The 25,898-nt window shown below is 42.9% G+C and overlaps 1 protein-coding gene across 1 annotated transcript in view; it reads right to left on the bottom strand.

The window, feature by feature from the left end:
• The window catches only part of SEMA3C (semaphorin 3C), a 130,091-nt gene that overhangs the window by 45,083 nt on the left and 59,110 nt on the right, over positions 1–25,898 (bottom strand). Inside the window, exons 4-8 of the mRNA XM_028745576.2 lie at positions 19,930–19,992; positions 15,553–15,672; positions 12,654–12,744; positions 3,018–3,137; positions 2,117–2,259 (exon numbers count right to left, since the gene is read on the bottom strand). Coding sequence (XP_028601409.2) covers positions 2,117–2,259; positions 3,018–3,137; positions 12,654–12,744; positions 15,553–15,672; positions 19,930–19,992 — 537 coding nt within the window. The remainder of the gene's footprint in view (positions 1–2,116; positions 2,260–3,017; positions 3,138–12,653; positions 12,745–15,552; positions 15,673–19,929; positions 19,993–25,898) is intronic.

The raw sequence follows: 25,898 nt of genomic DNA, 5'->3' as shown, positions 1-25,898 counted from the left end.
CCTCACCATCTATGGTGTAGAATTGCATTATGAATGCACAACATATTTGCATTGAACAAAGAAACAAATTAAAGGTGGAAGTTATATTATGAGGTTGCTACCAGCCAATGCAGATTATGTGGTGCAGCTTCCTGGACTGAACCATATCTGGCTGCTGGTAGGTGGGCTGCATGCTAGAACACCTGCCCACAAAATATAGGAAAATAGCATGTCAGAGTGGAAGAAAAGAAACACTAGCATGCCTAATTCTTCTCTCTTATGGTGCCCCATTTCCATTTGCAGACAGGGTTGCTGTCCCTCATGGAAGAGCGTTCAAATATATAATACCCATCAGCAGTCTGTTGTGGCACAGTCCAAGAGAAGGCGTTGCAAATGGTTCTGCTGTTTAATGTGCAGAACAGTGAACTGAAATGAAAGGAACATATGTACCTAGCAGGCCACAGTGCAGAAACCATTCTTTTCATTCTAATAGGGAGCATTAGACCCTGTCCAACCCTTACAACAACAACAATTATTATTTATTATTTATACCCCGCCCATCTGGCTGGGTTTCCCCAGCCACTCTGGGCGGCTTCCAACAAAACACTAAAATACAATAACCTATTAAACATTAAAAGCTTCCCTAAACAGGGCTGCCTTTAGATGTCTTCTAAAAGTTTGGTAGTTATTTTTCTCTTTGACATCTGTTGGGAGGGCATTCCACAGGGCAGGCGCCACTACAGAGAAGGCCCTCTGCCCGGTTCCCTGTAACTTGGCTTCTCGCAGTGAGGGAACCAGCAGAAGGCCCTTGGCGCTGGACCTCAGTGTCCGGGCAGAACGATGGGGGTGGAGAAGCTCCTTCAGGTATACTGGACTCAGGCTGTTTAGGGCTTTAAAGGTCAGCACCAACACTTTGAATTGTGCTCGGAAACGTACTGGGAGCCAGTGTAGGTCTTTCAAGACCGGTGTTATGTGGTCTCGGCAGCCACTCCCAGTCACCAGTCTAGCTGCCGCATTCTGGATTAGTTGTAGTTTCCGGGTCACCTCCAAAGGTAGCCCCACATAAAGCGAATTACAAAAGATTCCTGTTGCTGACTTCTAGTAAGGTCATCAGATACAGAGCATCACACACATCCATCCCATGTTCTTTTGAAGCCTGGTTTTGCAAGTTTTGGCATAGACAAATGCAAGTGGAATTGTGCCCCGGGACTTTTAGCAAGTCATCTGGGTTTCATTATGACAATAATGGTTTAATAATATTTAGTGTTTTCTGCCTCTGGGTGCCTTCACAGCAACAACAACAGCAACAACAAAGAAAAACCAGATAAAAGCACAACAGGCCTTTCCCATTGCTCAGCCCTACCATTGAAATGAAAAGACCCAACTCACCAACCAGTTAGACCATGTGCTAGGGAAACTGTTTGTACCAAGGAGATTTGTGATGTTGAAAGCTTTCCTTTTACAATGCACAGTTTAATGAAGGAAGAGCTGTTTTCATGTGTTTTGGAGAGGGAGGCCATGTCATGCTTGAGCCGCCTTGTCACCTGCCACCTACAGTGATCCCAGGCGAACAGGAGCAGTGGAAGGTGCCTTCATGCACATTTGCTGCCCAGAAGAAGGACCCTACAATATCATCAATACTTGCATAGAGCCAGCCGGCCCTGGGCCTTATGCAATTAGCTGTAATTAAGAACCAAATATGAGTCTACTGGATAAGACCAATGGCCCATCTAATCCAGCATCATGTTTTCACAGTAATTAATCCACTAGATACCTGTGGGAAATCCACAAAGAGGACCTAAGTACAAGAGCACTTTCCCCTCATACAGTTTGAAGTAAAATAGACTCATTCCTGCCTTCCTTCCTAAAGGATAGCACAGAACTGTATCTAATTCCAGCCATTTCCAGAGATGTCTTAGGATGCTGCCCCCCCCCCCCCCCCGTTGAAACATCATATCTATTTATGCAAGGGAGAAGCGATCAAGCAAGTCAATAATGCTAAATAGAAGCTCGCGGTAAATATAGACTCGAGCAGAATAATTTTGCTGACTCAGGAAACTACTCCACTGCAGGAACACGTTGCAAAACCAGGCATAGGGTATTGACAGCTGTCCTTCCTACACCACTCCCTGCTTACCGGGCATATTCTAGCAATCATAGAGTGGATCTGCTTGGTGCTGCCACTGTTGTCCGTCAGTTTCTCCTTGAAAAAGAAGTAGACTTTAGCATCGTTGGGGTCAGTGCCATCTGGAATAAGGTGGGCATCCACAAACACAGGCTCTGAAATGACACAAAGACATGCACCATGGAGAGCAAGTATCTACACCACAGACCAACTCTGCAGAAGCCTGCAACAAAATGGGACTCTCTGTGGTCATACAGCTGTTGCCTGCTGTGAGCTGTGGGGAATGTATATTCCAAAAGTCTGACTGTTACCTGCATGTCAATTATTAATAAATTTATTGAGTCTAACTCAAGAGTCCTGGAGAAAAGGTTTGCTTCAAGATACCTATTCCAAGCATCTGATGCTATTTTTGTCTGAGAAATTATTAATTATGCAAAGTTTACTTTCTCTTGTGTAAATTGATAGATTAGTTGATTGAGTGAGGCACATCGCAAAATAGACTTAAATCTTAACTTTGAAATCCATGAAATTTAAAAAGTGTTACTTAGTTTCAAGAGTACTACCTTGGAGTTTGGCTTGTCACACAAACCACATTGCAGATTACACGTCACCTGAACAGAAATGTGTAAAAAGACATGAATACATAGTGTTGGACAGCAGATCAAATACTATGGATGACAAATCACATGCCTGATATAGTCTGATGATCCATTTGAAAAATTGTATATATTGAAACTTGTCAAATTTGCTAATCAATTTGTCAAATGTGCCAAATTAATCTCTTGTGATTTGTAGTTCTGTTTGCAGAAAAGCCAACCAAGCTTATTTATCTGTTTATAAAAGCATTTCCATGTCACCACTTACATGCTGCAACATGTACAACAATGAAACTCAAAACCTCAAAGCCTCTTACCACTCAGCCATTTGGAATTGTGTTGGTCGGTCCTCACAGCATTCCTTCTGGTTAAACTGCGGAAAATGGCAGCGTCAGTCCCCATGAAATCAATGTACATCCCTGAAAATAGTTCTTCATCTGCAGAAAGGAAAAATGAGGGGGGAAATAAATGCACCCTCATTTACTTTGGGACGAATTCAGCAGTCATTTCCTATTTGATCCATGCACACTTTCTAATTCTGTCAGAAGTGGGATGAGAGCGGGGCTTCCCTCTGACTCACGATTCCAGGTCTGCAACGGAGCATCCCATCTTCATGGAAACCTTTGGGCAACCATATAATTAAACAGAATAGCGTAACCAACCACAAATGTGGAGGAAATGTTTCGCGTGGAAGATCGTTTAGTGGTTGAAGTTGCCGGGGGAATCAGCTTCGGAAGATGGAAAAAATTAACATGATGCATCAAATACTACTTCCAACAGAAACAGCCATCTCAGTTTATGTGCTATAAAAGTGGCAAAGTGGAGTGAAGGAGGCTCAAAATAGTTTTGTTTCTGGTGTGGGTAGGGAACGCAGCAGACCAAAGCCACACCCTAGTTCAGTCTCATGGTGGATAGAGTCTAGAGCTACACATAATCAGGAGTGCAACCCAACCCTCAGCATACTTTGCGTTCCCAAGGGCCCCTGCGCGACTGTGCACCCTAGCCACTGACTGTGGCAAAGCCAGAGACTGTGTTTTGAATGTTTCCTCCAAGTGTGAATCTTAGCAAGGGCAGATGAAGAAGCAAAGATGAGCAAATAAAAGCACATGTCTGAGGTGCACAATGAGGAGAGGACCAAAGCTCCTGTTACTGGAGTTCATTAAATACTGGAATTTGTTAAAAAAAACACTGGAGTTCATTAAATAAGACATGGCTTTTGTTCTGGTGTTCATGGCTAGTGGTCAGAGACGGCTTGGGGGCAAAATATGGCTCTCAAGGCCTCTCCCTCTGCTTGAGACTCTGCCTAGGCCACAACCCTCCCAAGCCACACTCCCTCCCCACAGGTCACATCCTCCACCATCCTTACTTTGCCCCCTCCTTGAATTTTTTCGCCTGGCTGGAATGTGTCCTTGAATTTTGATAAAGATTCTTGCTTGCCTGCATGGGGGTGGGGGTGTTTAGAAACCAGTGTGTTGTACAAAGAAACATTCACATCCACTGCTCTGCCCACTTTCGCCTCTGGCCCCACACATCACATGGGCCCCAAAAAGGTTGTCCAGAAAGAAATGTGGCCCTCAAGCTGAAAACTTTCCTCTACGCTTGCTATAGATGCCTTCCTCCTTGGAAACGGGGGCCAGATAGGAAACCTTTGTACGGAAATAGCCAATCTCTGTGGCGACCAACACACAAGGAAGGGGATTCAAGAGTCCTAGCTCCCGAAATGAGAAATTCTGAATCTGGGCCATTTTGCCTTTGTTTCCCTTCATGTGTGATGAACATCTGACAGTACCACTAGCCCTTCCGGTCTTCTCAAGGGGCAGAGGCTTGAGAAAGAACTGTGAGCAGAGGGCTGTCCTTTTTCCACTCTGGGGACCCCCTGGGAAACTCACCAAACCCACTGCAACCGGAGCTGGGTGTGGAGAGTGCAGCTGCCTCTGAGGAGGCACAGGAGTGGGCAACCTGAGGAAACACCACCCAGCTTGCTGCCTGCCCATAAAAGCAAACTCTGCCCATGGAGTGGTAAAGAAGCTGGAGGAGAAGAAGGCAGAGGCCGGATAAAGAATGATGAGCAGAGGGGGGCTATTTGTATTAGCAATGTATTAATGCAATGTTTTTATATGTTAACTGTATTTCTGTAATATTTATGGTTCTTTAATTTGTTGGTTGTTGTTTCAGTTTTCTGCACACTGCTTAGAGATATTGGGGGTGGGCACACATCTCAATTTCAGTGTGGCACTCTGCAGATGGAAGCCACAGGAAAGACTAGCCTTGTATCCTTCAAGTTTCAACTGGCTAATAAGACTGAACAAAAGCTGAACATATTAAATTGGAGCCAAAGTGAATTTCAGTCTCAAAATGTTTCCGTAAAGGGAATTAGGCCTGTAACCTTCACTTGTAATAACAGGATTATGGACCAAAATTCTTTTGCGCTGAAGGATTCAGCTCATGTATCACAAAGTGTGTACACTGTACATAGGTATGAATTACAATTCCCCTCCTGTCTGGGGCCCTCAACACAAGTCTGGTGGGTTGGCGAGGCAGTTCATAGAAACAAACCATTAGCAAAAAATAATCACTCACTTTTACAGTTACTGTGAAGAACTGGCTGAATTCCCTCCCCTCCAATGGTATCTTTTTTACTTTGGTTTGCAGATTGCCCACCAGCAATAAGAAATGGCTATTCATCCACTGAACTATTGTTAGTTGCTGTCAAGATCACCAACTCAACACCCATGCAATCACGGGCAACTTTCAGCCTCAAGGCACCTTCTGTTTTCTCTCTTTCAACAAAAGCAACACGGAACCTGTTGCCGAGGGACAGGGCAGCAGCCGAAAAATGAGCTTTGCTTCTTTGTTCAGGTACATAGAAGCAACATGGCTTGAGTCATTTGTACAGCTTTAGCACCAGCCTTGAGTGCCAGTGAAGATGGAAAGTTTAAAGCAGGTGCAGCCAATGTGGTGCCTTTCAGATGTTCTTGGGCTACAACTCCCAACAGCCCCAGCCAGAGTGGCCAATGGCCATGGATGACAGTGTCCAACAATACCTGGAGGTCACTCACAACAATATCTGGCTGCCCCGGCATAGAGCCTGAGTTCAAGTAACTTGCCTCTGCCAGAGGTATACCAGTGCCTTCTGTAGATATAACACTGGATCTCTGTAAACTATGGTTTGCAACCATGAACCCGTCTTGGGAATAAAGCTCCCTTCCCTCTTCAGCACATATCCCATCACACTTTAATCAGCTTTAATCACAGGCTAGCTTTATAGCCAGGCATTTATTTATTTAAATGTAAGTCAATGCCCTGCCTCTTTTCCCCATAAAAGCCTGAAAGTGGCTTATAAAAATCAAAAACCTAAAAACCACAGTAAGTGGGATGAAACATTTCAATTTAGTAGGACTAGTTAATATACAGGGAGGCAGCAACAGCAGCATACTAATGTCAGCAAACTCAATAGCTACAGAATATTTGCCAATTAGTCATCTGAATTGGCCTGTCAGTTCTTATTGTGAAGGCAGCTCCATAGCAGAGATGCCACCATTGAAATGCTTCTGCTCCTGTTAGGCAGCTACTAGCTCCAGGTGATCTTCCAGACCAGTAAAAGTTTCCAAGCTGTCTTAAAACCACAGATATGGCGGCATTTGAACTACTGGTATTAAGAATTGCATCATAAATTAGTATTGTTATAATGAGGCTATTATTGGATTGTAAGTGAAAACTAATCAAAATTATTATAAAATAAAATAAAACCACAGATATGGAGGACGGCTTTTAGGTCTGATGATCCACACTCCTCCTTGATGTAGGAGATCTATAGGGATAACATACCCAACTGATGGCTGTTCAGTCTCTGCCTGAAGACCTCTAGCAAGTGAGAGACTATGCCACCCAAGTAAATGGTTCCATTGTCAAACTGCTTTTCCAATTAAAACAGGGGCAAGGAACCTTTGGCTTGCCAGATATTGCTGAAACACAGTTCCCATCATCCCTGGCCATTGGCCATAGCTGCTGGGCATGATGGGAGTTCAGCCAGAGAGGAGTCCAGACTACACCTCTCTTTCATCAGCCTAGAGCTTGTACAGTGAAAATTAAGTGCAATATTTCCCCTTTCTTCTGCCCAGGTGAGCAAATGCACTAATGTAATACACATGGTGGCGGCTCTGCTGTCCTGTTCTGTCTTGCTGCTCCCTGGCCAGGAGGTAGGATTGTTCCCTTAATCACTTGCCTACCAAAAGGGGGACAAGTCACTCAACTGGTGGATGGAAAAGATGTACTCTGTCCACAACAAAGCCTGGATGTCTAGCAAAAACACTGGGACCAGAGCTATTGCCAAGCTCTGAGCCTGCTCACTGAGAGGGAATGTGGCCTTACTGGGAACAGGTTCATCTTCCATCTCCAGTTCAACCATCAACATCTCCATCTTGTCTGGATTAAACATTAGTTTCTTTACTCATCCTTAGGCAAGCAGTTTCTCAGCCATAGGAAGAGGAGACAAAACCAAGGAGCCATCAGTAGTCTTAGCTATAATTAATATTAAATGAGGTTCCTGTCTTAACCATTTGCTTATGTTCTCATGTGAAACTAGAGTTTGAGGCAGATTTACAGACCATGGTTAAGAAGAAACCTAGTTAATTGCTATAATCCCTGGCCCTTGACCATTCTGGCTGGGGTTGATGGGAGCTGTGATCCAAAGATTTGGAGACCACCATGTTGGTTAAGCCTGGTGAAAATGCATACCTCAACTACAGGTGGATAACAAGGGAAGGAAAAGAAAATGTACCCTAGATAAGGAAGGAAGGAAGAAAGGAAGGAAGGAAGGAAGGAAGGAAGGAAGGAAGGAAGGAAGGAAGGAAGGAAGGAAGGAAGGAAAGGGAGGCATTGTACGTTCCTGAAGCTGGTTCCCAATTTGTGTACCATAGTTTGCCAGTGTTTTGTCTACACTGAAACTAGATGTCCTTATTCAAGCTTCTCAGTAGGGCTCGCATCTACAATCTCAGGATCATTCTACTGACCTACAGGTCCTACAAAGTTGTTGTAAGGATTGTTGTAGGAGAAGGGATTTGGACACTGAAAAAAGGCTATATAAATCTGAAACACATTTTAATTAACCTTTCCACTGCAAACACAATTACCCCATATTTTCCTGTCATTGATTTCCTACAGGATTGCCTGTTACAGCTCAGCTTTATAGTTCTCACAAAGCTCTTATGTTTATCGCTGATCCAGTTTTTTAATATAATAAATTAAACACTGGAAAAGAACGGTGCTATTCTTAATCCCACTGCATACCAGCTTTATTAGTTATGTCTTAAGCATTCCAAGAGCCTACTTGTCTAATCAGGCACCAATAATATCTGTCAGCTCCACTTCCTTTTGGCTTAATTGTTAAATTCCCCCAAACAATTTGTCTTAGTGAGTGCAGTAACCAGCTCACACACTTTGGTACTGCTTCTCTCCAATGCATACCTGATAAAATCTTAGAATCATTTGCGGTGGAGCAGAAAGAACACACAATTAAGTTTTTGGTTTTTTTCCATTGCCAAAAAGATAGAAAACAAACCATAAACCAGTATTGAAAACCATAGTTTGAATATGGATATAAGGACAACCTGTTAGTTAACCATGGTTACCAATGGTGCACATATTACTCTACACCAGTAAAGGAAAGGAGACCAGAGGAGGAGGAGGAGAAGTTACATGTTATGGTAAACCATGGTTTGCAGGAAGCCAGCATTATATTTGCACCAGACTGTACCGATATATATGTTGAAAAGGTTTAGCTGTTCAAGATGCAAAATTATAACTTGTATTTAAAATCATGTTGATGTGTTTGCATTTGGCTATGACTGATTTTAACACAACTTTCATTATTTATCCCGTTCCCAGTGAACTTTTAGGGTTTCATTAAAAAAAATTCAGTTGACCACCAGTGAATCCCTATTTCTTCATTAGAATAAACGTACATATTTCAGAGTGCTACTGTTGTTGTTGTTTTTAAACTCCTAGGAATAGTAGGAGCTGCCACTCTACAGTATCCCCCCCTTTTCCTTTCTTTTTTGAAATATTCATCTGGCAACCTAGTGCAGAGGTCAAACAAATGATCCTCTTCCCGCTGCCAAACGCCTGTTGATCTTGGTGTGAGCAGAAGGCCTAAAGCTACAAGACATGCTACACTGAAATCACAGAGCTAAACAGCCTCTGCAGTTTGTTTTCAGTTGCTACGAAGGACAAAAACCGTATGCTAAGGTCAATGGCATTCTTTGCTTTGTCCAGGAGAATCTGAAATCCGGACAACGATGGCTTTCTCCTTTGGCTAGGAACGCCAGCGTGCTGTGCTGCTGGCTTAGGGACGGTGGGATTAGATACAGAGTCATGATCCTAGACTTTTGAATCAAAGGTTCTTCCTGCCCCCTGCTGAAGACAGTGCAACTCTTTCCATCCATAGTAGAGAAAGTTGCTGCTGATACATTCATAGGGATGGGGAGGAACTTTGATTCAGCTCACATTTAAAGGCAAAGCTACCTAAATTGCACTTTCTGAAACAAAAGGTGAACTAAAGCAAAAGCTAGAACTGAAGATTTGCACCGCCAAATTTTGCAATGCAGTTCTCCATCCGAATGATGCACACAAAAATGTATATGCTAGTTAAAGTCACATGCCAAAAAATGCACTACATCAGGAGAAATCCTTTGGTGAGAGTGTGTACTTTGGGCAGAAATTCACACTAAAAGGCTGATGAATCTGCATGAGGACTTTAAAAAAATGGCAAGCTGATATGTAAACGTGGAGAACTGAACACAAGGCAGGGAAAAAATGAGCAAGGAAGAGAAACTGCAATTTACAGTTCTGCCCATCCCTAATTGAAAATCACGTGTAGGCAATACTGCTGTGGGAATAAGTACACAGCCATTTCCAGCCAAGCAACTAACACAGCTCTGATGATAACTTGAGAACTGTGAACAGGCAAAGGGGAAAAGATTACACACAAACACACCTGTTTATATAATCATTTGGATGCAACAAATAAATTCAAGATATTATCCAACCTCCAGAGAGGTCCATTATGCCTCAAAGCTTATCTTTCATCCCAAAACAAAATTCCTATCATTTCTTTCTTGGGAAATCAGTGAGGGATGAGGTCACAATGCAAATGGACCAATTTTATTGGGAACATTTCTTTTCATAGACTAACCCGTCCTGGGGCCTTTGATCAGCTGCTCTGCGCTCTAGTACAAAAGCGAGGTATGTAACATCGAAAGAAAGAAAGCCCTAGTTTGACTGAAAGCGTATGGGTGAAAGATGGGGAGGGGTGAGGGACATGCCTGAAAGCCCCACCTATTGCTGACCATGTCTGCTCCACTTTTAGGCCTTCTTGTGTCTCAAAGGGATTCTAAGCATGTTGGTCAAGGTTCCTGATCTCAACACAGGAAGGTCTGAAACTCAAGGCACACAGGGAACATTGGTGTCAAGACCTGCATGCATGTCATTACCCTCCCCACTTTTGAGCCAGTGAACATCTGAATGGAGCTCAAATGAACCAGCATTGATGAGCCAGTAGAACTTGGTCCAGTTCCAGCATCTGATACAAGCGTGATGGAACTGACGAAGTGGGCTCTACTCCAAGACGATCCTGGTGTCTCAGTAAATCTGTCACAATAAATATGATAATCTTTATAGCAGAATAGAACTTACTGTGGTTTGGACCAAAAGATTTATACCTCAGCTTTATAATAGGGTACAGTTGGAAGCAGAGGCAGACCGCTGGGAACAGAGGAGGAATTGCTGAACGCTTGAATTCAGGAGCCTTGGATTCACCATGAAACTTTTAATGTGTAGCAGATTTAACCAACGTCATGATCCCCAGGCCATATATGGCAGGCCAGCCATATCAAGCTGCAAAAGCCATGTGCTGTTAGGTGCTTTTAAACTTAGAGTTGACATGCTGTCAACAGGTAACAAGGTAGGCTTGCCTTACAAAGGCCATCAGGCTAATAGCACCTGTGTATAGAGCATTTGCAGCAGAAGAAAATCTGGGAAAAATTCCTTTGGGAGGAAGGGTGGGATATAAATTCACTCACTCAATAAACCTGAATGTGAATTAAGTTCCTTTTGCAGAGGAACACGGGGCAAGGTTCAGTTCAGTTTAACTTTAATTTTAGTGCAATAATTTATGAACATATAAGGGTTTCATTAAATTAAGCTCTGTGGCCATTGCACTGACAATTTTTACTGATCTTAAAAGTTGGATTGCTGTTTAAGTTTAAGTATCACAATTATTGGGAAGAATAAATATAGCAAGTGCTTATGTTACACTATATGTGTGTTTTGATATTTTCTCAGCCTTCTTAAGTATATTTTATACTTTAGCAGAGCAGAATTCTGTAGAATTCAGAGGGCTGGGGGGAAATGCTATGGATCAGGCATAGGCAAACACAGCCCTCCAGATGTTTTGGGACTATAACTCCCATCATCCCTGACCACTGATCCTGTTGGTTAGGGATGATGGGACTTGCAGTCCCAAAAACATCTGGAGGGCCGAGTTTGCCTATGCCTGCTATGGACGTTGTGAACTGAACTGTGAATTAGTTCCTTTTTGGAAGGGATGTACTTGAGCTGAAATTAATGTTACTGGCCTGCTGGTGACTGGAAGATCTCTGTCCTCCCTCTGTATTTCTATGATGAGTGTGTGCAAAAGCCCATTTGGATCTGTACTGTGCTCAGAAAAGAGATATCCACCATTCAGCCAACAGCCCACTTCCTTGTGGGCATAGAATTTGATGCATTCACCTCCAATGCTTCCTATGGCTACCAGGCAAGTGCTCAAATGCCTAAGGGAGCAACCACCTTTCTTTCTATACAATGTCTTGCAAAGGTATCATGGATATTGTATGGGGTAAGATGCATGCCCCTACAGGGAACTGGGAGCAGTCATCTTGTTCTCCATGCAATCTCCAGGAAGGGGCTGCATTTTCAACCAGGTATTTTACTACATATAGTAGATCCTGAAGCTGAGGCTCCAATACTTTGGCCACCTCATGAGAAGAGAAGACTCCCTGGAAAAGACCCTGATGTTGGGAAAGATTGAGGGCCCTAGGAGAAGGGGACGACAGAGGACGAGATGGTGGGACAGTGTTCTCTAAGCTACAAACATGAGTCTGACCAAACTGCGGGAGGCAGTGGAGGACAGAGGTGCCTGGCGTGCTCTGGTCCATGGGGTCACGAAGAGTCGGACACGACTAAACAACAACAACAACAACATTTTACTACATGGCACTAGTGTTCTACATGGCACTGGTGTTCTAAGCAGCCGTAAAATGTTAGAGAAAGAAAATGGCAGTCCTTGGTCTACCTTTCAAGCACTTAAAAAAAACACTGCATTGATTTGTGGGATTTTTCATTATCAACAAATCTGCCCGCAAAAAAGGACAACATGGAACTTGTTTTGCATTGAAACTAAGTTAATCCACTCTTTCCTAGCAATACATTTTCCTACAATTCTAAAATCAATCTCTTAAAATCTACTGCAACCACTAAAACCTAGTCACGTCTCTTTCCTTACTTTATTAAACTAAATCAAATATTCTTTTATAAACATTAAGGTTGGAAAAATTACGCAAGGCAATCTTGCTTCCCCCCACCCTCAAATTACACTAAAGTGCCTTTGGACCCACATATTATCTGCTCCAATAGACAGCTGAAGATCTCTAACATAACTCAGCAATCACTTTTACATGGAATTCAGCCTAAAATAATGGAAACATGTTGCTGGAAGTGGCCTGTAGTCCAATTCCCTTAACTGAGGAAAGATTCACTAGAACTAAACAGTCACTGACAGATCATTTTTTCCAGTTTCTTCTCTTACCCTGTGGCTCAATTTGTTTACAACACCCTCTCATTTCACTCTCGGCACCTAATGATTTAAGCCCCCAGAAACCCTAGTTGTTTTCACTTACTGATCATAACAGAGACGGTATTCACATTAGGGTTGAAAGAGCAGCGGCCCTTCCCAGATTCACATTTGGAATCGATCTTGAAAACTTGCTCCTGTAACAGAGAAATAACATGCAATTGGTAAGGAACAGTTGAAGGTTAATTTTAAAATGCCTGGCTTGGGTGGTGTACTGTGTGGAAAAGCGGTTAACGACTACCATAAGACCTGCAAAAATAGTGCCTGAAACAACAACAGGTTTGTGGCATCTTAAAGGCTAAAACATTTATTGCAGCATACAGCAACCCCTGTGCAATTGGTGCTTGTTATCCTGAATTTTCATTTGTTTCCTTGGCTATAGCTGTATATTGCACCAAAATGAAAGAAGGAATGGTTCTCCACTTTTCTGTGGAATTTTGCCTGATCTAACAGACCTCTTCATTTAGGTCCACTTTCAGTTAAGAATGGACAACTAAGCTTATTTCCGTTCTGTTTCAGTTTCAAATGCATCCGTTAGTAAGTCCATCCCATCCTGTTTTCTGTTTATATATTTTTAACTACATGAAAAATCCACACTTTTCCTTAAAATATACACTTTGTATGCTTTTCATTCACTTTTACATGCTTTTCCTCCATAAAATTAATTCAGTTTGCTTTAAAATGTGGACCAAATGAAATTATCAGTCACACGCAACCATTTATTTATTTGGATAGATGAAACACTTATTTTCCAGATTCCCAGACTGAGATTCCTCAGTCTCCAGTACTAAGAGCTGTTCCACAGCCAGGCTCCCATTCCATTTCACAGAGTGACTGTGTTTCACAATCTCCACATGTTCTGCACAGTCATGTGACTATAGGCAAGGGCTGGAGAGCCTATGGCCCTTCAGAGCCTCTCAGACTCCAGCTCCTATCATCCCACACTACTGGCCATCTTGGCTGCACCTGATGGGAGTTGTAGTCCAACAACATAGGGGCAATGGTGATGATGATATCAAAGGTCTAAGAAAAACTAGAGCTTGGAACCCAGAAAGACTTGGATTGGAAGGCAGCATTGGTACCCAGCCTGAATTCTGTCAGCCTGGTTCGAACTTTACAGCACAGGCTAGCTCTGTGAGTCCTAAAATGATATACTGCCAGTAAAAGTCTATTGGGGAGTCTTGTAGGAAGCTGTGAAAGTCAATGACCACCCTAGCAATCAATCATTTATGTGTTCCCTGCAGGCAACACCGTTGGAAACACAGCAAATGCACCTGCTACTGGAGCTGAATCCTTAGTCACAATAATGTGATATGAATGAGGCAAAAATAATAAGGCCTAGCCTTCTCTAGCCCACCTTGATGGCTAGGTGTTCAATGCCAGCTGCCATGCAGAGACATGTGTTATAGCTAGGAATGGATCTGCCATTTTTTTATTCTCCCCTTTCTCAGTTTCCCAACACAGTTCTCCACATTTGGCAGCAATTTGTGTGTGTGTGTTTTTAATCTCCATGAAAATACAACAGCATTTTAGTGTAAATTTCCCCAAAGAAACACATATTTATATGCAGTTTTCACAAACGTACACATTTTTGTAAGCGCTTTTTCTTAATACAATGAACTTTTGTCTGCTATTTTCTGGTAAAGGCTTTCTTTTTGTGCACCCTTTCCCCTGGGACATGTGTTTTGCAAACTTTGGTTGGAAAGCTGCATCACAAAAATTTGGATAAGTGCGAAGGGTACCTATGCATTTTGTTTTGGAAAATGCACATTTGATCAATTCGGCTTTCCGTGTATATTGCATCAAATTGCTTCCCCATCCCTAGTTATGGCAAGGTGGGCTCTCAGTCCAGTTTCATGCAGGTGATGAAGGGAGGTGGGTAGTAGAAAGAGGAAGCGGGTGAAAAGGGGTGACAGAGAGAGAAAAGGGGTGTGGGAGAAAGAGAGAAAAAAGGAAGGGGCTCTGCCCATTGCTGCTCTGATCCTGCCATAGCTGGCATGTCCCTTCCCCAGATAGATCGTCCTCAAGGAAAAGGTGGCCTTCAATGGAAAAAAGGTTGCCAGTGTTATAGCTTTAGGAGAGATTCTAGCTCTGCAGATAAAGCAAAAGAAATTGCTTTTCAACCTCTTTTTCTTTCTCTCCCTTTTCACCTGGAAAAACAGCCTTTCACCTATGAAAAACGATGGCATTACTTGCAGATAAGCAGTGCAATTTTCTCACTAGTCTTGCTAAAAATAAATCCCCTCTGTTCTGCTAATTAGGCCCATACATGCAAAGGGGGGGGGAGGCTCACATTAAACCCCGATACTCCAAGCGGCTTTGCTGTTGTTGGCTTGCACCATCCCAGCAAGGAAAGTGGAAGGCCTGCAGTCCAGTGCCTAACAGACTCCAGACGTCTGAGGCAGCAGTTTATTTAATCAATGGATCACAGGCATGCAGCTGAGGAGACAGGCGCGCTGAAGCCCAATTCCAGTACGCTCAAGATGCGTATCTATATTTTGCCACTTAAGAGCACCACTATTTCCTCCTCACTGCGAAATCTTGCATTTGATTGTAAATTAATTACGCCAACAAAAAGTGTCTGCTGGGTGCAAGCTTGTTGAAGAATAAATTGAAGGTTCCTTTAAAAATGGGGCAAGATTCCTCTCACATTAGTTTCAAGCTGCGATGGGGAGGGAGAAAGCAATGCCTTTCGTCACCCAGTGCAAAGCGCCCCTCCGTCTTTTCGCCAATTTTTAACAGAGGTGTTGAGAAAGGGGTGAAAGTATTTGCAGGCATGGGGGGGGGGAGGGAGCTCACCGCTCAGTGCCAAAGTAACTGGGCAAGTCTTGCCGCATCACACTGTGCTGCTGACAAAAAGAGGGGCACTCAAACCACCGCAGAGCAGCACTAGGCAATCTTCCAACCAGCCAACTCACACACCACTACTTGACTGGCATACTTACCTCTGCCCTTCGCCCTCTGTTGAGATACGCACACACAGGGCTAAATGCGCCACTTCCACAAACATATAAATGGGTGCGGTTGAATGTCTGTATCACACGAACAAAGTTGCCGCAACCGTGCTGCAGAGGGAACAAGAAAACAAACAAAATGGGGTTGTAAATCTGTTCCCAGAGGAGACTGATTTCCACTGGGACCATAGGAGCCAACTCCCAGGGGCTGTGGGGGCTTCAGCCCCCACAAAAAATATTTGAGGGGGCTGGGCCCCCACAAAGTCGATGGGCATTCCCATTCAAATGGTGTGCATGTGCTGCATCATGTGATCGATTATGCGGGGTGGTGCTGACCTGGGCCCCTCACAATGTTTTATTCAAGTTGGCAGCCCTGACTGGGACTGATGGGTGAAACATTCGGGAGCCCACCAGCAGGTGGAGCCAGAGCCAATGGCAAACAGAGCCAACTAACTCTAATTTTGCCCCTGTCCTCCTCCCTGCTGAATTCCACAAGTGGCATCACTGAGACTACAGACGAGGAACCTGAAGGACACTGCCACCCTCTGGCTACTTGTTAGTAATAAGGCAGGCAGCTGGAGGGTGGTTGAAGGCAGACTCAGGTTGGTGGGGCAGTGCCCCATTTGTCCTAATGGACCAACCTACACTACTTGCTCCTCAGTACCACAGACGGGAACCAAACCACCTTAAGGCATAAGGAAGAGCAAAATAGCAGATGCCTCCCAGATGATGGACTTGACTTGGCATACTAGGTGGCACTAGATTGGCTAGCCCTGTGGCTAAGGAGCCACAAGATTCTCAGCACCATCTGTAGATCAGAGTCTGGTTACTGACAGTTTCCATACAAGGTTCCTATCTGTGGTAACTGAGTCCAACTCGTTGACAGCTATACTTGTACATGAGGACTTACCAGAAAAACCATTACAGTTGAGAATTGGTATACATGCACATCATAAATGAAAGGCAATGGCTGAGATAGCCCCTGAAGAACTTAAAGCAAAACAAAACAAAACAAGACCTCTCCTTTCCCCTTTTTGGCTTTTGCTATCACTTTGAGGCTGGAAGTGTCAGAAACATGTTCATAGTCCTTTCTTGTCCAGACAGAGCCACCCCCACCCCACCCCCAAATATCGAAAGCCTGGCATGCTTGTAGCATAAGCCCCAGCAAACATGAAATATTTAGCCACATTTTCAACATGTGGCAAGTTTTTCAAAGCCACACTCATATGGAAAAACTGTAAACCAGTAGTTGACTGATCCAAGTTCTGATCTCTTTCCCTCCTGCTATACTTTCACATTCTTCCTCATTCTACCTTTCGGGAGCCTGAGATGTGCCTTAGTACACAGATGTTTCCATCTTCTATGGGTATTCTGTGAAGAATGGAAGGCCGAAGGCTGCCTGGAGAACACCAAAGGGCGGTGAGGATCTTATTTTAAGTTAAAAGAAAGCTTTAACTTTACAACTTGTTAAAAACAACATATCCACTGTTCCTTGGCACCCTGCTGCCAGTCTCCCTGCTAGATGCACATAGCATCCTCTTTGTAGAAGTGCAACTTAGCCTCTCAGAAGTTTGCATCATTGACCCTAGTGGTTCCTACTTACTTCTGGGAAAGTGTGTACAGAAATGCAGCCTAAGTCTCATGCAAAATTCAGCCACGTATTACTCTCCCTTGAATACTGACTTCATTAATGACATACAGCATACCACTAGATTCGAATAAACATTCTTAATATATAAAGTACATTGCATTCTGCACTGTATGGGGAAATACTGGAGCTTGGTATGTATGATGTATTAGACTGTTATAGTCATCTGGGAAAGGAAGCAGACACCATGCTAACATTTTCAATGCTAATTTAATTAAACAGAAATCACTTGAATCCATTACTGGTGACATTTTAATGGAAAATGCTACGCTCCATTATGCTCTGCAGATCCAATATTTTCTTCCCTTGAGAAGTATGGATCAAGATAAGATCAAAATTGAAAAAGTATTTGCCGTACTCCTTTTAATTACAAGTCCACAACCATATGAATCCTTATTAGAACATAGCATAATATGCTATTATTTAATTATGATTAGAAATTGTGCACCTTATTCAAATGCTGGTGGGGGAAAAGACCTGATACAACACCTAGATATATTCAGTGGATCAACATAGAAGGCCCTTTCTGAGCTGCCACCTAGATGCATCACAAACAATTATTTTTTGGGAGATAGAAAAGTTTGACCAATGAAGTGGAATTTATTTATTACTAATTCTAAGTAATAAATAAGATGCGGGTGGCACTGTGGTCTAAACCACTGAGCCTAGGGCTTGCTGATCAGAAGGTTGGCAGTTCAAATCCCCGTGATGGGGTGAGCTCCCATTTCTCAGTCCCAACTCCTGCCAAAATAGCAGTCTGAAAGCACGTCAAAGTGTAAGTAGATAAATAGGTACCACCCCGGTGGGAAGGTAAACGACGTTTCCGTGCGCTGCTCTGGTTTCGCCAGAAGCAGCTTAGTCATGCTGGCCACATGACCCGGAAACTGTCTGAGGACAAACACCGGCTCCCTCAGCCAGTAAAGCGAGATGAGCGCCGCAACCCCAGAGTCGTCCGCGACTGGACCTAAACAGTCAGGAGTCCCTTTACCCTTTACCTATTTCTAAGTCCACCCTTTAGCACCAAAAGGCGCTAAATATGAAATATGAAATCAACAATCAAATCCATGGAAAACTGTATCAACAGATAAAATAAGTTGGACCACTCCAAAAGGCATAGTAAAAGACTATGAGAGGGATCAAAAGTCCCATTCAGTCAAGAACTTCAAATGTCTTCCCAGGTGGACAAGTTTTAGTAGTCATCTAAAGACAGCTGTGATTGCTGCTGTAGATTTGCAACTTCATGGCCCCTGTTCTCCATTTATATATTGACATATTTATTTAAATTATTAATTAAATTTGTAAACCACCCTTCATCCAAAGATCCCTGGGTATTTCACAACAGAAAGATAGAAAATGAGAATACAAAATACACAATGAAACAAAAGCAAACCAATAACCCCCCTCCTACAAACACATTTTAAAAGCCACAGAATTTTAATCAGCAGAATGCCTGGCTGAAGAGAAAAGTTTTCACCTGGTGCCTAAGGATCTGTAATGAAGGCACCAGGTGAGCCTCTCTGGGGAGAGCATTCCACAGATGGGGAGCCACTGCATAATTTTTAATTCATTTAATAAAATCTTTGTACCACTCCATCATCAAAAACCTATGAGATCTACTTACAATATAAAATAAATTAAAATTGCTGATATTTAAAACTGTTAGCCTATTTCCTCTCTCAAAAATGCATACAAAACCAAAAGTTTCAAAATATACATTATAAAATAAGATAACGCTTAAAAATCCAAGTCAAATTTACATGCCTGGGTAGGCTTGCTTGAACAAAGAAGTTTTTGGCAAGTGCTGAAAACAGCACCATGAAGGTGCCTGCCTAATATCAATGGGCAGGGAGTTATTTTCTTAGGGTTCCTTATCTTTGAGCCTGACGGCCTCCTTAGAGTTTTCTTTGTCTCTCAAATAGAGGACAGCTTCAGACGGAGAACTGCCCTCTGTAAAACTGGCCACCCTACTTGAACTTGGCACACTGAAATCATTTACTGTTATAGCTGCTACTAACATAATTTCCAAGTGCCTTTTCCCAAGTATTGCCTGAGGTGATGTACAAGTTATTAAGCTCGTAACAATTAAAGGAGTGGTTTGTTCGTTTGAGCAAGAATCACTCTGAGATTTGGAAGAGGTAATTGGCTCCGCAGATGGTTCTCGTGCAGGATTCTTGCTTTGACTCCAGTAACAGTCGTGCCACATTTACCTGCGTTAAGGAAGTTCTGCTTTTTTTCAGGCATCTGTTCAAAATGTTGCTTTATAAAACCAATAAAAGAGTCTTTATGATCAAGCAGTAAGTGCTGTTGGAATGTGCAGGGATTATTATTTTTTTCCATACAAAAGGCTGCCTGTACCATCTGGGAGTCTGTCCAGGCACTTCCATTAGCATTAGCTCAACAGTCTGCAATATATTCTCTAGGAGATACGCAGAGCAAGCCCCTTATTAATGATATCCATCACTAGCAACAAGGTAAGCAAGAAATGGGTTTCCTTTGTTAAAAAAATATGTCCTGAACATAAGCAATGTGCTCATTTTTCCAGACATCAGGAGGGAGATCCAGGCTGTGTCAATATCTTGCTTGTTTCAGAATTTTGCATGACTGTTTCTGCCTGCAGAGTATTCAATGAAAACACGCCTCTTCCACTACACTTTTGGCTGCACCCAAGGCGCTCTTTCTCGGTAGCCAAACATTTAATTAAAAGGGGGGGGGGTACTTACTGTAGGATCTTTGCCAGCCATTTTGCACTCATCAACTTTGGTTGTTGATGCTGGCCAGAATATCTGTGTGGAAAGAAAATACATACATATACAAATATGAATTACATAATATTCAATGCACATTTAAAGGGGTTGGGGAAATTTATCATTTCCACCTTGTTCAAACTACCACACTGCCTGCAAGGCATGCCTAAACTCGCAAGATCAATATTTTCACAGACCTGTGTTGCTGGGGAAAGCATTTTATCCAAGTTTTTCTTGCTCAGAGAAACTCTGAGTAAGCAAGCCTCCCACAAAGTTGGGTTAGTTCAGTAACAACTGATAAAATGCATCCCAAATAGAGCGTTTCAGTTACAAGCTGGTGTACGTTACAGCCTTCCAGAAAGTAGAACTTTTGAAGTTTATGGGTTTGTCATTTGAAGCTGGTGCAGGTCTTGCAAATCTGTGCCATGAGGAAGACATCTATTGGGCAGATGACTGCCCTAACATTTGTTAACCTGAGTGCAGCAAGGATGAAGGAATCCCAAATTGTAGCATGGGGCCAGTTCACATCCCCACCCAAATATGAATTGCATAAGGCACCATGCATAAGGCACCACCTGCATAAGGCACCATGTGACCTGGGTACCTTTCCCCATCAGTCAAGGGTTGGGTGAAAATGTGTGAATGAAAACTGTGCATGCACAATTTTTGGCTTCTCATTTCTTGCTCTGTAACATAGTATCCACTGAGACAATGGAATGAAATTTGGCACACACATTCAGAACACAACCTCTCCATTTCAAGATGTATAAACTCACACAGTGCCTATAAGGTCCTTCCACCGTAGGTCAATGGGATTGTTCTAGCTGGGTAAGTGAATGAACCAGTCTATCGCAAGCCTCCTCGGGTGTAGGAAAGATTGTGGACTGTGCCACTCAATTTCACCTATCAACAAAATCTGAAGTAGATTGGAAGATCCTTCCGAGTTGAAACGACTGCAGGGATTTCAAGGGAAACTAACAAGAATTTTTATCAGGTCTCTGTGGAGTTTTTCAGAATGTAGAAAGAAGCTGTATCTTGGTTCCAACAAATGTGACCTAAAGCACAAAAGCTGTGCCCAGTCAAAGTTCTGCCTCATCAGAACATTCTGCCTAGCCAAAACAGCTGTGGGGAAGTCAAAGTAGTGATTAGATTTGGGAACTAGGTCAGGATATCTATGCTCTGCAGCATAAAAATGTTAATCAAATAAAATGAGAGAGAAAAACTAGATGGGTTGCCAAGAACCTTTACGGCAGTGATGGCTGAACTCGGTCCTCCAGCTGTTTTGGGACTACAATTCCCATCATCCCTGACCACTGGTCCTGTTAGCTAGGGATGATGGGAGTTGCAGTCCAAAAACAGCTGGAAGGCCAAGTTTGGCCATCACTGCTTTAAGGGTTTTCACATCAAGCACCCTTCAAAAGCACAAATCTCACAAGTATGACCTGTAACAAAATGTCACATGTGGAGTGCTGCTGTTAGGATTCTAGCCACTCCATTTCACCCCCCAGTGGCCATTTTTCTGTGCTCCCCGCCCCTTTCATCAGTTGAGACCTGTGTTCAAAATACCCCAGGCGCCAGGCACGTTTTGTGACTGGAGCGGGTCCAATTGCGACCATGTGGAGTTCTCTGGATGCCACGTTGGTGATGGACATCTCCATCTGGCTGGCCTCTCCAGAAGAGCACACGGTTCACCTCCCTCCTCCGTTAATCTCTACAACGACCCTGTGAGGTAAGTTGAGAGGCTGTGACTGGCCCAAGCTAGATGGAAGTTACCTCCTATGTGTGGTGTGCAAATGCCGTTTTGGCTACAGCATGTATGTCAGAAATAGAGGGAATGATGATGTCTCTTCTATTTATCTCTCCAACTGCAATGGGGACCTTCTGCCCATATCACACTGACTGTAAGGATGTGTTTTGGGTGTTCTGCTTCCTGCCTTTTAAGATAGTCATGAAAAGTAAGTTGATTGAAGCAATGGAACAGCTTGGACCTCCCTTCCTCCCTTGAAAATGCCTAAACCTCCTCAGGGAAGCTGACCTCCCACATTGAGAATCCCAGAAAAATATAAAGCTGACCTCTGACCTTTGGTGTTGTTAGGAGTGGAACTGAAGGCAAATGAGAATAATCAGACATAAGTATGTTTAAAATGATTGCACAAAGTTTGGTTGTTGTTATTGTTGTTTTTAACATGGACGCTGCTCATTTCTTTCAAAGTCTAGATCAACTATGTGCAAAAATGCTTCAAAATGAGGCTGATGTCGAAGAGTTTCTTTTTGGATGCCAAAGTATAACACAGGGTGTCACATAAGAAAATATGCTCCACTAAGCTTCCAGCTGAACTGAGCCCAAGAGCTTTAGTTAATTTCTAGATAAACATCTCAGCTTCAGAAGAATCCTCAAGCAGCACACACCCAAAATCAGAACAATGGAGGGTTCATCTCTCTAGCAGGCTCCAGTTTAGACAAGCAGTAGAGAAAAATATATTTCCAAGCAGTCAGAAGGCAAACTCTTCATGTCATGCACATGATAACGCTTGCATTTGATAGAAAGAAAGAAAGAAAGAAAGAAAGAAAGAAAGAAAGGAAGGAAGGAAGGAAGGAAGGAAGGAAGGAAGGAAGGAAGGTAGGTTGTAAAAACGGCTTTTTGTATTTTATCTTATGGTATGCCACTTTGATAACCACTGGCTGTGAACTAGATTATAAATTTGTAAAGCAAATAAGTAGTAAATAATAATAATCCATTGTCATAAGCAGCATGACATGTCTGCTGTAGAATGCAGCAACATCTGGAGGTTCTCCACACCTGCTATAGAAGGAGACCTTAAAAATGCTTTTTTGAGGGTTCCATGTACTTTCTCAGCAATCTTTATACTAAAATCTGTACTTGATCAGGCTGATACTATAAGGACAATGCCTACATTTATCGAATTCAATTTTCATATTTTCTTCACCACTATCATATATTTTATCCCTCAGAATGGTAGATTTTTGTTGTTGCTGTTGTTTATTTATTTATTTCAGAAGAAGAAAAAGATGACACCCACTACCCTGAAGCTTGAAATCTAAAAAGACATGACACAAAGGGGGAAAAGAGAGGAAGGGGAAAGGAAAAATGAAAACTATGGCCTTGGTTGTAAAGAACACCAAGTAAAGAACAGTCAGATAGGATGTGAAAACAGACAAAAGAGTAGCAAAGAAGCACAGTTTCCATGAATAATGAGCAAGTGTCAGTTCTTTATGACTGTTGGACTTATTCCAGTGTGTAGCAGTCGAATGTCTGGTGAGGGTATACCCTGCCAATAATGTATGGAGCTACAGCTTCATTTACTGTGTCTATAAAGTTGGGTAGCAATTATCTGGATTCCGGTTCACTCTGTGATGTTTCAGCAAATTCTGCTCAGACAATTCCACATAAAATAAATCCCTAATTTCTTTAATCGATTTAGCACTGTCAGTGTGACAACATTTTTTCCAGTGAGATGTTAAAGGGGGATTAGTGAGTGCAGTAAGGACCTGCATGTGGTTGTTCCAAAATCCAGATACTAGGATACAGCCTCAAGCAACACATGTTAATGTAGGAGACTGAATAAAGGAGCCAAGCAGCATATTATAGAAAGAATATTTCTGTGCTTAGGAAGTCAGGAAACTGCTCATAATTGCTAACACTGTCTTTAAAAGTCAAGACTCCTCTTTGTTCCATGGGATTAGTTTGAGTGCTGTACCAAAGCATTTCTTGAAAATTTTCCTCCCCTGCTAAATACATTTCTATTTTTCTGCTATATTTTCAGGGAAGCATCAGAGTTTCTTTATAATCATAGGGGATGTAGATTGTGGGAATTTAAAGATGCCTCTTTAAAATGTTGCTGGCATGTCCATTAATGTCATTTCCGTCAGGCGTCCTCATTGCTAGATAACACATGTTGATGAATTTGTTAGCAGCTAACTTGTAATATGTGCAATCAGATCCACCGTGGGGTTAAACACTGTTAATTAAAAGTAAAGAAAGTAAAGAAAACTCTACTGCCAGCTTACTAACACTCCCTGCCTCAGAAGCCAGGGCAGGACATGGTATTGCAGAGCAAATAAATATAGTGTGATGCAAAGACATGGAACGCGGGTGCCGCTGTGGTCTAAACCACTGAGCCTAGGGCTTGCCGATCGGAAGGTCGGCGGTTCATAGAATCATAGAATCATAGAGTTGGAAGAGACCACAAGGGCCATCGAGTCCAACCCCCTGCCATGCAGGAAACACCATCAGAGCACTCCTGACATATGGTTGTCAAGCCTCTGCTTAAAAACCTCCAAAGAAGGAGACTCCACCACACTCCTTGGCAGCAAATTCCACTGTCAAACAGCTCTTACTGTCAGGAGGTTCTTCCTAATGTTTAGGTGGAATCTTCTTTCTTGTAGTTTGGATCCATTGCTCCATGTCCGCTTCTCTGGAGCAGCAGAAAACATCCTTTCTCCCTCCTCTATGTGACATCCTTTTATATATTTGAACATGGCTATCATATCACCCCTTAACCTCCTCTTCTCCAGGCTAAACATGCCCAGCTCCCTTAGCCGTTCCTCATAAGGCATCGTTTCCAGGCCTTTGACCATTTTGGTTGCCCTCCTCTGGACACGTTCGAGTTTGTCACTGTCCTTCTTGAACTGTGGTACTATTCCGCTGTATAGTAAACTTCAGAAGAGCATGATCACTGGCGCCTAATGATCCTTCCACTTCTACCCCACTAACCAGGTCATCAACATTGGTTAGGACCAGATCTAAAATAGCTGTTCCTCTTGTTGCTTCTCCCACTTTCTGGACAATGAAGTTGTCTGCAAGGCCAGTGAGGAATCTGTTTGACCTTATGCTCTTGGCTGAGTTTGACATCCAACAAATATCCGGGTAATTGAAGTCCCCCATTACTACTATCTCCCTTCCTTTTGCATGCTTGGCCATCTGTTCCAGGAAGGCATCATCTATGTCCTCCATTTGGCTTGGGGATCTATAGTAAACTCCCACAATGAGGTCACTGTTATTCTTCTCTCCCTTAATTTTGACCCAAATGCTCTCACTTTGGCTTTGTGGTTCTAAATCTTGGATCTCTTCACAGGTATACACATCCCTGACATATAACGCCACTCCTCCTCCTTTCTTGTCTGGTCTGTTTCTCTGAAATAGATTGTATCCCTCCATTATTACATTCCAATCGTGGGATTTATCCCACCAGGTTTCAGTGATTCTTATTATGTCATATTTAGTTTGCTGTACCAAGAGCTCAAGCTCATCTTGTTTATTTCCCATGCTTTGCGCATTAGTGTACAGACATTGAAGTCCATTAATCATTCCCCCGTGTCTCTTATTTAAGGATTTTTTCCTCCCACCACTAGGTCTGCATGCCCTTTGCTCCATTCGGATGGGGTGAGCTCCCTGCTCCTGTCAACCTAGCAGTTCGAAAGCACATCAAAGTGCAAGTAGATAAATAGGTACCACTCCGGCAGGAAGGTAAACGGCATTTCCATGCGCTGCTCTTGTTTTGCCAGAAGCGGCTTAGTCATGCTGGCCACATGACCTGGAAAAACTGCCTGGAGACAAACGTTGGCTCCCTCGGCCAGTAAAGCAAGATGAGCGCCGCAACCCCAGAGTCGTTCGCAACTGGACTTAACTGTCAGGGGTCCTTTACGTTTTTTTAATGCAAAGACAAAAGCCTTCAGCAGCGTGCAGCAGGGACTATTTTGGCAGCAATTATTGGTGTGGGAATAGGATGTTGTAAATACACAAATGTGTCCCTGTTTTGCATCTGTGAAATAAGGAAGAGTATTTTCTATGCTGCCTATGATATGATTTCGTAGCCCAGTGAAGAGCAGTAGGAAAAAGACCCGGCATCTTCACAAACTGCTCTCAGGATGCAAGCCACCTGGGATGATCCATCTCCTGCTGCCTGTCCTGGGACTCCTTTTAA

The sequence above is a fragment of the Podarcis muralis genome, chromosome 10 (genome assembly GCF_964188315.1).
Source record: "Podarcis muralis chromosome 10, rPodMur119.hap1.1, whole genome shotgun sequence".
In the NCBI taxonomy this organism is placed as follows: domain Eukaryota; kingdom Metazoa; phylum Chordata; class Lepidosauria; order Squamata; family Lacertidae; genus Podarcis; species Podarcis muralis.
The sequence above is the reverse complement of the archived record's forward strand: the minus strand, read 5'-3'. Positions and strand labels throughout refer to the sequence as shown.